The 12,248-nt window shown below is 31.3% G+C and overlaps 1 protein-coding gene across 1 annotated transcript; it reads right to left on the bottom strand.

Annotated features, from left to right (window-relative positions):
• Window positions 1-2,087: 2,087 nt before the first annotated feature.
• LOC107421801 (importin subunit alpha-4) lies at window positions 2,088-9,230 on the bottom strand. Its single transcript, XM_060819896.1, is given in 13 exon segments — window positions 2,088-3,104; window positions 3,711-3,771; window positions 3,885-5,079; window positions 5,187-5,407; window positions 5,789-5,913; window positions 6,739-6,867; window positions 7,342-7,420; window positions 7,610-7,773; window positions 7,876-8,058; window positions 8,390-8,524; window positions 8,647-8,738; window positions 8,830-8,874; window positions 9,017-9,230. Coding segments are annotated over 11 exon segments (1,527 nt in total). The 3' UTR covers window positions 2,088-3,104; window positions 3,711-3,771; window positions 3,885-4,939.
• Window positions 9,231-12,248: the final 3,018 nt, after the last annotated feature.

Raw genomic sequence — 12,248 nt, forward strand, 5'->3', positions numbered from 1 at the left:
AAATATATTTATTATATTTAAAATTATTTAAATCTAGATTGATTACCTTAAAAATACATAAATAATTATAAAATTTGACTTTTAATTAATTTTTATCAAATTTAATATTTTTGAAAAGAAAAATAATATTTATAAAAGTTAAGTATTGAATTGAATTTAATATAATAATCAAACATATCAATAGAAATATTTCTCTTATTTTCCTCTTTTAGCTCCTAAGAATAGGTATTATTATTTCATCAAGGCAGCAGTTAGCACTTAGACAATCTCCAACCATGCAAAAAAATAGAAATTGGACAAGATTTCACTCCAACTGTGCCTCTTTTTTCTGCACCATTTTGGTGCAATTGGAATTAATGAACAGTAGCATTGTTCACCCACCAACCCTGCTTTTTTTTGGTTCTTTTTATTTTTTACTTTTTAAATTTTACAAACAAAACCCTAGATTTTATAATTTTTACCCTAATTGCATATTTTGAACAAAGCAAATTGCTTTTGGCGCCAAAAAAATTAAAATCTTGCTTTTGTACCATATTTTTAATAATATTTCATGATGATTAATTTTATATGGAGTAAAATTAATATATAAATAATACGAAATGTTAATTACCATATAAAAACATATTATTGAATCAATATGTGAAAAAAAAAAGTGTAGGTGGAGCAATTAGTGAAATAAATAAAAAGTTGGAAATTAAAAAATATAAAATAAAAGTAAATAAAAAGGAATATATAAGATATTTTTTTCTTTATGATAAAAATGATGTAATGAATTATAGAACAATTATTATTTAATGTGGCATTTACATCATTTTAATGCAAAGTTTGTACCATTTTTGTGCAATTGGTTAGGAATACTTTGGCACATTCAAAAGGTCTGTACTTTGAAATATTAATAGAAACTTTTCTAAAACAGCAGCATTAATGCAACACAAGTTCACTCAAATTTTCTTTGACATGAAATTGAACAAGCGAGCTAATTTGAATCACGCGCGCGACTGGTTTAACAAAAACAATTGGATGCACATAGCATTAATTCTCTTCCATAGTTATTGTGGATTCGTCTGTTAGTTTATCTAATCCGAGCAAATAGAGATCCTAGATTTCTGTTTAAGCCACGTAACATTTTTTTTTTTTTGGGGGTAAATTATAAACTGTTGTGCTTTGATTTATGTTTTTGCATCAACGAAATCAATCTAATAATATATGCATAAAACTCAAATCTCATAATTGAGCTTGAACAATGGCAGAAAACTAAAGAAAATAAGACCAAAGATATTTTGATTAAAGAGCGAGAATTTTACACCGACCCTTTTGTAATTTATATTACAGAAGTTTATCTTCTTATGCAATGAGCTTTGGTTATTGGATCACTACTTGGAACTTTCCATTACACAATTGTTTTGGAGCCAATTTTTAACAAAAATGGGACCGACTAAAAGTCTTAAGAACTTGGTAAGAGGCAGGCTAGAAGTCTTATTATTATTATTATAGTTAATTAATTTTTAAGATAATTTTAAAGCAAATATATATATATTTTTTCCCATTTTCTTCTTTATAATGGAAATTGTTTTTCTGAGAAATAATTTTCCTCATAAATTCAGAGTATTTCATACATAAAACTTTAAATATTTTATAATAATTGTATTCGTTATTTTGTTGGTATAATTGTATCACCTATGAATTGCGTTCACCAATGACAACATCACAATCATTGAACTTAATTAATAAGGAACATTTTTTTTTTTTTTTTTGGGACTGAAATTTAAAAAGGAAGTTATGTAAAAAATAAAGAAAACCAAAAACTATTTCTTTTAATCATAAAACCTTTCCTCCCGTTTGAATTTTGTTTTCCATCACCGTAATTTAAAATCAATGATGTGCATGACATGCCCAAAAGCCAAAAATATTGGCAAAAATGTCACTAATAGGATTTAAAATTTTAAACCACCCAGATTGTGGTCTTCAACACTTATAAAGCAAGATAAACTAGATAAATAAGACGCATACAAAAATCAAAAGGAAACCAAAAGGATGAGCTTTTCAAATTAGGTATTTAAATACAAAGAGGATAAAAATTGAATAATAAACATAAACTCGCAGGGCCTAAAATTTCTGACAAACTGTCAGGACCCGTCCAGAATTCTTTTCCCGGAATCCTAGACAAGCCCTAATCCCAAGGAAATACCACCGAACCTTCCAACGGAAAATCTGACAGCACCTCCCCTAAGGGTAGGACTAACAAAAAATTATTTGCACTGAAAACACACTTCTATAAACATCCCCTTATTCCTCCCACAATACTACAAATTGATTCCACAAATTTCAGCACTTCAAAAATAACAGCAACTCAGTGCATAAATAATAACTACACGTCCAATACAGTATACAGAGCATTATACAATAAATGTGGAATTAATACTATGACAGATAAGAAGTAATACAGGATGGAGAGGAAAAAGGGAAGAAATATTTCTTGGACTTTCGGCAACGAACTGAGACGTTGGGCTCGCCCCGGACAATCAACGTCTCCAACCTGGACCTAGGGGATCGGAATTTAAGAGCGTGAGATGCTAATCATCTCAGTGAGTGACCCTAACTACTGAACACCTTTAATGATAATAATAATAATAATAATAACAATTAAGGGAATTGAATAAATACCAACAATTAATAAATAAATAATAATAACTGTTGGAAATAATAATTTCCCTCAAAACTCTCACCGATCACTCCGTTTGAAATGTTCCATTTTTAAAACAATTTCACAAAACCCGATGTACATACTTCCCGAAAACCAAGGGATTAATCAATTTGATAAACAATAAATAAATAAATACATACCCCAATATAATTAAAATGTAATAAATTATAATAAATAATTTTTGAACACCTTTGGGGTTTTAAACTTTATTTGAAAACTACACTTGACGCATCACACCATATACCGATGATGCCCTCTGATACCCAGCGTCCTGAGCACCGACTGGCGGGGGATTAAAGAGAGAAACTTGCAAACGGCACTTCGAGGTCCCGACAGTACCGCTGCTGAAACCATCATCCCGGCCAAGGAGGGGGGCGGCTGAGGCCAATAACAAACTTGCCTGCCCACGGTCCAATGGCAACTCACGGGTGAAATAATAATACTTGCGCGCTGAACCACATATACATATACCAGAACACCAATACTGTATGAATGCGTCTAAAATAATTATTAAACCAACTGTACCGTTTTCCAAAATTTACCGTGGGAAATGTACCAAATTTTCACAAAATACCATCCCACATATTTTTATTTAACAAACTGTACGGAAACGTCGATAACCAATAAACCACAATTTTCTCGAAGTACGAGGTTCAACAATAAAAATACCGCGGGCATAATTTATAAAATTTAACCAAATATTTTCATAAAATATTTAACCCAATTATGCCCGAAAATAATACTTAAAACCACGTACGATTATTACCGAAATATACTTTGCTCATGCACAGTAAATAAATTAAACCACAATAAAATAATACTCAGGAAATTCTTAGTAACCCAAAATTCCGTTTAGTATCAATGGGTAAAAATATATATATAAAATAATATTTTTTTCCCGACTATATTTAAATTCCACCACATGAGCATAATTTCAGATACCAGTTTAACATCAATTAAATATAATCAATTATCCCAAAATATTTATTAAAGGTGGGTCACTCACCTGGAGCACGCAATTAAACCACAATCCACTATGGGATCAATTCCATGACTCACCCGTGCTCCTAGAACAAAATCCACACACAGTCAAATAAATTAATATTTTAATCGGATAAATAATACCCGGTACCCGGAGGGGTCAAACACAAACGTTATCCAAAATTGACAAATAATATACCGAATCAAAGCTTGAGCGACGAGGATTACAAATCCGGTCTCCATTGACCCCAATTCTGCCGGAGGTGGCCGGAAAGATTCGGCCGGTTTTTAATTCCTCGTATCTCGCAAACCGCTTCGAATTTTTGAGATTGGAGGCCATATTTAAACTCAGAGGACCCAAAATAGGGGGAGACGAGGTTTAATTTGGACTAGGCTGGACGGAAAACACAAGAAAAGAGGAGAGAGAAATTTTTCCGGCCGGCGGCTTCTCCGGCCCGATCGGGGCGCGTCCAGCTGCCGGTGACCGTGAAAATTGGCGGCCGAGCTCGCCTCCTCCCTCCGCTTATCACTAGCCGGCGCATGAGTGGTTCCGGTGGCCGGAAAATGTGCAGCAGGGAGAGAGAGAAAGACGGGCGGGAGAGAAACCTGTGTGTTTTGTTTTGTCTCTGTCGGGCTCGGGGAAGAAGAAAGGAAGGAAAGGAAAAGAAAAAAAAAAAGAAAGGTGTTTTCCCACGTGGGGAAAAAGAAAAGAAAAAGAAAAAGAAAAAGAAAAGAAAAAGGAAAAGAAAATAAAATAAAAAATAAAAATAATTAAATAATATTTAAAATAATATTATACATAAAATAACAATAAAATAATTTGGTATTAAACATGGTTGACACGTGGCATCTCACCATGGTGACACATGGTCACCTTCATTAAGTCACACGTGGCACATCCTTACACGTTCAAAAATAATACGGTGTTTGAAAAACTCTACAGGTCCATAACTTTCAAACCACATGTCCAAATCGGACGTGCCGCTAGTCTACGGACTCGTATCGACGAACACTTTACAACCATGCATGAGTCAAAGCTCAACCTTGCATGAATAAAAAGTCAACTCCGGCACCCCTTGGACAGTTTGGACCTCAACTTGTTTTGCTCATAACTTCCAAACCGTAGTTCCGTTTTCAAAGTGCTACTAGTCTACGAACTCATGCCAACGTGTACTTCGTAACGGTACCTCAGTCAACCTAGAATTCCAATCGGGTCAAAAAGTCAACTTTTGACCATTCGGTCAATGGTCAAAGTCAACGGTCAACCTCGGTCAACGTGCAAAAATTCCAACATGGTTTGGGACGGGGTGACACACAAACTCCTTGGATAAGCCTACTATGTGCCAGACCAAAAATTCTTATCCTTGGCCATGAGAGAAATACAAATATGGTTTCTAGAATTCCAAAAAACACAAATTCAAGCAGGCTACACAGTTAAACAAAAGAGAATACTAAACCCAATATCTCTCCAAGATCTTCAGAGCTTTCTCACAAATCTTACCGTTGTCATGCACCTTCAGATTTCTGATCTTGTCCAATCCACCATTTTCATTGATCATTTGCGCATAAAGATTGATTCCACCATTCATTCCCATTTCTTTATCAGCCTCACCCACCTTCAGAATGTTCTCAAGACCTTCAAGGCACACAGATACAATATCTGGGTCCGGACAGATAAGAATATGGCATAAGGGATTGATGCAACCTTGGGAAACCAGGAATCTGCAAGAACACATGCACATAAATAAAGGTTGTATAATGCATTATGTTCTAAGACTTGTAACAGAGTCTAGCAGCTGCAAATAGTCACCAACGTTAGGAAGGACAATCAAAATCAAGTTATTACTTACAAGGTTCCAACAACAAAAAAATATTTAAGACATGTTCTTTAAATAAGTAACTACTGCAAGACACAAAGCACTTGATATGGTTTTTGCCAATGAAAAGAAAATGCCCAAAATCAATAAAGAGAGAACAAAATAGGTGACCAAGAAATCTTATAAAATACACAAGCAAAACATGTATGTCTTTTGTACGGACGAATATGCTCAAGACAAGAAAGCACAAAATTCGAAAATATCCAGTGGAACAGAAGAACAATACCGGATCTGCTCGTGAGAACACCCAGAGGTGGCATTTAAGATGGTCCATGCACCCTCCTTGATGTCAAAATCTGCATCTTTGAGAAGAAGCACAAGTGGCAGGAAAATGTTGGCCTCAATAACAGACTGCAAAACAGAATTCAATCATCAACAAGTTAAAAGTGCATCAAGCAACAACTTCTGGGAGTAAATGATTCCAAGAGAAGTAAATTTCCAGAAGCTTTGGATAATGACTGTATTCTTTATACTGTCTATAGTTGGAACAAAATAGGAACATTCAACTTTCTCTTTTAGACTATCCATTCTCACATGCATTAAGGAAAAAACGATGAAGTGCAGGAACCACATTATTACATTAAAAATAAGTAGTTTAAACCAAAACATAGAAAATTTTCGGTAAGGTATTGATTTCCTAGCACCGAAAACAGATCAAGAAATTTTTTTCTGAAGGAGCACGCATGGTTTCACATTCAAGAGGCTAGAGCTCTCGTATGCTTCTTTTTCCAAGCAAGAAGAAAATTTCCACAAGCAAAAATATTTAGAGACATTTTGCACTAAATTTAATGGAAACCATACAAGAACTAAAAAGAAGGTGATGAAATCAATATAATTATTTTTTAAAAACTTTGAAGAAGTAACTAATTAGAAGACTTCTATATAAGAAATTATGTCATGTTCTAACCAAATAAATTCTTAAAAACAGAAAGAATCTCTTTTTCATTCCTTCCTGTTAAGGCTATCAACAACCTAAATAACACATTCTTTTTTTATATATACAGGAGTTGCAATAATCAATTTGGAAGAATTACATAGAAAGTCATCAGTTTTGCACAGAAAATAATTGACCACTAACCGACATGCATCCAAAATTGACTATTCAAGTAGTTTGAATTTAGAACAATTAAGAGTGTGGAGCAATATCATTTGAACCTTAAGAATGCGATCCAATACCTGTATTTGAGCTCTATTTCCAGCCGTGATATTTGAGATTGTCCTACAAGCTTCTTTCTTGGTGCTTTTTTATTGATTTTGTTCAAGAAATTGAAGGAGGCGATGCAGAAATTGGTTGTCAATTACAAACTGCAAAATGCACATAAGGTTCTTATGTTGCTCCACGTTAAGGGGTAAACAGCAACTATAAAAACCTGTGCAGATTCACGTAGTCAGTCTCAAAAGTACACCAAAGTAAATAATTAAAAAAAAAAAAAATAGAAGGTTCTTCCCCGACAAGTTCACTCACTCATGTCAATTTAAAATTTTACTGCTTAGACAGTCAATCTCAATTTAATATTTTACAACTTAAACAGTAACTGCAAGAAACCTGAAGATGCTTGTTTGAATCTCTTCACCTAAGTTGCACTGAAAGTATACTTGTTCCTTAGTAAACAATTTTAAAACGAGAATAGAATACCAAAAGAACCACTTCGGCTGTTCAGCACATAATATCATCTCAAAAAAATAAAAATTAAGACTTGTTGCTTTACACATAACAAATGAACTCAACCAGAAAAGACAACAACTAGAAACTTCTACAGTATAAATTATTGTCAATACCTTAGTCAGAGCATAATCGCCTCTCATAATGTTTCCTAAAGTCGGAAGAGCAGGTATAAGAACCTTGACCGATGGATGACTTGCAGTAACCAATTCTAGTCAATAAAAAATCAAAAACCATAAAGAAACAGCAACATTTGCATGATTGCAGATGTTCCTGGCATGTGAAAAAGAACTATATGCTAAACAAGCAAGATAAACTAGAATCACTTTGTGCCAGTGAATATCAGTGCTTCACCCAAGAAGTTTAAAGCGTGCAGGAACTTACAACAAAAGTTCCACAACTCGTCGACAAGCAGCCGCGTCAATCACAGTCTGAATCATGTCATTTGGTCCATCTGAAAGATAACAAAAGGACCAGCAAGCATTTGCCACAACTTCTTCATCATTCAGGCAAATAAGTTGTTGAAGAACTGGTAAGGCGAGCTTAACCTGAAAGCAGCAGCCAAGAATATAATAATGATTTAGGACAATTACACCATGATGACTTATCAACCACATCATGCTCGGCAATGATAACCAATGTCTCCTTACCTCAACAAATGGTGTGGGAGGCTTGCCACAACAAAATTTGGATAAAGTCCATGTAGCAATCCTCAGCATGGATAGCTTTGAGTGTTCATTTAATTGAGCAAATAATGACACAAGCGCACCATGACAAAGAACAAAATCTCTACGATCTAGTGCATCAGCCAGATTACCTAAGGCCCACACTGCCTGTTCAAGATAATGAAAGTGAAGGGGGATATAACGCAGCAGGAAAAAATTTAATATGATTGGATGATGATTGTACTGAGAATTGAAAATCAGTACAACAGCATAATTGGGAATAGTTTGGACAGAGAAGAGCATAATAACGTTAAAGTTTGATAGAAAAGTAAGGGCTACAAAAGCGAGCAAAATCTTTCTAGAATCTAGGAGTGTTGAAAAATGATATGAAATAAGAAAAACCCAGTTATTCTTATATAAAATCAAGATGTTGCTATACATAAATCTTTAAAGAATTGAGAGAGACTATAGGTATTGCGAAAAAGGGGAAGAAAATAACCAGCTCTCTGAGATCATCATCACAAGCAGAGCTAAGGAGTTTCATAAACATAGGTACAGCACCATGTTCGATAACCTTACGTGTATGCTTCATCGTTCCGGATGCAATATTTGTCAAAGCCCACGCAGCCTCAAACTGCAACGACAACAGCGTTAGGAGTTTTACTATCTCCCCTAAATTCATTTATTTGGACAGGAACCAAAAAGAAGAAAAAGAAAGAAAAAATCAAATAAAGCAGTTACAAGTAAGTCCCTTACTTGCAGTTGGGGCATATTATACATTCCAAGAAATTTAACAAACCAAGGGACTACAGCTGCTTTGATAACTTCATCAATTGGAGGGTTGTGCTCTACGCAAATTGCATCATTATGGAAGAAAGTCAGGAAAAAAAAAATGATAATTCAACTGATAAAATGAGTTAGTTTGTGTATATATCATGCCAATTGATAAAAGCTCTCTAAACTGGGTATAGCCTTCAATTGCTCAAGATCATCATCAAACTGTACTCGTAGTCCCATCAAAATAATACGATTCATCTGTTAAATTAATTAAAAAAAAAATCATTAAAGTAAACATCAAAATTATTATTATTATTATTATTATTATTATTATTAGGTTAGAAGAAACTTTCCTGGATTCGCCTCTCGACTTCCTCAGGTGGCAATCGGTGCAATTGCACTTGACATTGCAGGAATTCCATCCTATACTCCATCTCACTTTTGACGTCGTCGTACTCCTTCAACTGCTCCAAACGATACGCCCTCCTCCACGTAAACTTATTCACTTCGTCCGGGCCAAAGTAACGATTTACGTGCGCCCTGCGCCGATCTTCGAAAGACATGGTTGTTTCAGTCACTGCTTTTTTTCTTGCTTCTTGCTTTTTGGGTTTCCTTGGTTCTCCTGCTCCGTTGGTTTTCTCTCTTCCTCCTCCGAAAGTGCGAGAGGGATATTGAGTTGAAGAAGAAAGAAATTTAGGATCAAGAAGTAAGTCCCTTACTTGATGATGATGATGTTGCACTCCCTTCTTTTTCTTACTTTGTTGCGTTTTCCTCCTAAATTTCTCAACGACTCACGCTTAGAAGAGGTGCATCGTAGTGGTGTTTGATCATGGTATTAATTGATAAAATAGTTTAGTATTGGGTATTCCTATCTCTTCTGCACGTCTGAATTATGTGGTTGTATGGATTTTTCAATTTTTTTTTAATTCCATCAAATGCCCTTGCCCTTAAAAACAGGTCATGTAAATTTCTAATAGGTTTTTAAAGCCTTGTTATAAATTAGACAAAGTCAAACAAAAACAATATATCAGATGGTAATATGGCAATTTTTTAAGCTTGGGTGGTAAAATATCTAAAACATTAAAATTAGGTGGTAAGATGTATTTTACCATTTTTTTTTATTTAATCCTTGTTTCCTCCTTTTTTCTCAACAATATCAATTTTTTTTCCTTATTTTTTTTTCTTTCTTCTTCTTCTCTTCCGTTTTCCTACTTTTTTTTTCTTTTTTTTTTGATATTATCTTCCCTTTTTGGCTTCTTGCCTTTTTTTAATCTGCTTTGTTTATCTTTGGGTTTTTTTTTTTATTGCATTGGTTTTAAGTTTTAAGTTTTAGTTTATTTTTTTCCTTATTTTTTAATTTGCTTTTTATTTGTGTTTCTCCATTTTTTATAATTCTTCTTTTTCTCGCTTTTATGGATGTTTAGATTCAAAAATTAATAAATTATTTGACAACTTATATTCATTTTTTGTTTAATCAAAAACTTATATTCATTTTACAAATAATTATATAAAAAAAATTAGTTCTATACAATTGATACCAAACATAAAACTGAATTAATATGTATTCCATCCAATCTCAATTTAAGCGTGCCATTAAACTAGACAGCTAATGACATTTTAAGCACTCAAACTTTTTATTTTTATTTTTTTTATAAATTGATCTCTGGATATTTTAATTTGTTTCACCGTTAATTTTAACTAATTTTCATCTAAAATTTTGTAATCATAAGGACCATATGTGCAACAAACATTAAAAAAAAATAAAAAGAATATTTTTATAAATAATTATTTAAAATACATGAAAAGTATATTTTTATAAAAAATTATGAAAATAAAGTTGAGAAAATACTTTATCCTTTGAAATATTTTTAAAGCAGATAAAAAATTTTGAAATAAATATAAGTTATTTTTAAAAAAATTTATTCTTAGAATTAAATATAGTTTAGTAAAGTTTTTTTTTCTTTTTTTTTTCTTTTTTACTTCCTTCATTTACTTATTACAAAAAATTATTTAAAAATAAATTTATAAAGAATTTGAAAATTGTTTTTTTTTTCACTTTAAATTTTCATAAAAAAAAGTTTCAACTGCTCAATTGAATTTTTAAATATGGTTTTGTATAAAAACTTAAAAAGTATAACTTTTAGATTTTTATGAGTCATAAATATTTTTGAAGTGTTAAATTGTTTTTGAAAAAATCATTTTTAAAAATGTATTTTCTCTTACATTTTTTAATTATTGGCACATAATATTTGAAAATTTTAATAATTCAGGAATACTAAAAAAAAAATGAACTAAATGGCATTTGATTTTAAAAATGTCTTTTAAAAAAAATAATTTATACATATTTTATAAATATATTTTTAAAAAAATATATCAAAGGATATATTAATTTCCCAATTTTATTTTCATGATATTATATGAAAAAAAATAATTTTTTAAGATTTTTAAATAATTATTAATAAAAAATATATATTTTGGTCCTTCATTGTAAGAAAATATATAAAAAATAATTATTATAAAAAAATTCCACTTTGGTCCTTTATTGAAACAAAATTTCGGATGGCAAATAAGTTAAGAATCGACGGTGGAATAAATAAGCAATTTCATAGATCAATTATTAAAAAAAATAGTTTGAAGATCTAAGTATCACTAACTGTATAATTTAAAGACCTCCTAATGATATAATCCCAAAGAAAAAAGTAGAAGAAGCTTTACTAAACTAATCTAGTTTGATTACAACTAAACTCTTAACAACTTAATAAAATCACGTGAGAAAGAGTAAAAGTCACATGATAATATTTTTACTGCAATAGAGGGTTTTCTATTATGTAATAGGACAAATTATATTTGGACCCTACTAAGAAAACCATAATCATAATTTGGTACCAACAAGCTTTTTAAAATGCTTACGCTAAATTCCCAACAATTAATGAATCTATCATCTTTACCCAATGAAAAAGGGTAAATCTAACGATTTGACTTCCTTTAACTAAAGAAAAGTCAATTTTTACCCTTTATTAAATCAAATGACTAGTTTACCCTCTTGTATAAGGTTTAAAACTATCATTTATCCCTCTAAAGTTTAAAAATTTTAAACTTGTAAATAACTAATTTAGTTATTTGAAATAATAAATTTCCATTAATATTTTTGAAAACAACTCAACACTAAAAATATTGATATTTTATCGAAAGAACATAACTAATTCAGATAATAATATTTATTTATAAAGTAAAATTTAAAAATAATAATCATATCCTTTAAGTTTTTCCACAACTAAAAACAACTTAATTTCCTTTCCCAAAAATTAAAAAAAAAAAACTCATATTAATATTTTATTAACAAGATAAAACTTAAAAATAACTAACCATATCCTTATTTGTTTTGGATAAATATATTTATTAATGGAATAATATTTTTGAGAAATAATTTGTAATCAATAAAAAAATATAGTAACACATTAAATTCTATTTAAAAATATTTAACTAATAGAAAAACATACTTCCATAAAAATGAATAAATTAATAATTTGCAATTAATTTTTATTATTATCAAGCACCATCTGATATTATTATTATTATCA

This window comes from Ziziphus jujuba, chromosome 8, assembly GCF_031755915.1.
Source record: "Ziziphus jujuba cultivar Dongzao chromosome 8, ASM3175591v1".
In the NCBI taxonomy this organism is placed as follows: Eukaryota; Viridiplantae; Streptophyta; class Magnoliopsida; order Rosales; family Rhamnaceae; genus Ziziphus; species Ziziphus jujuba.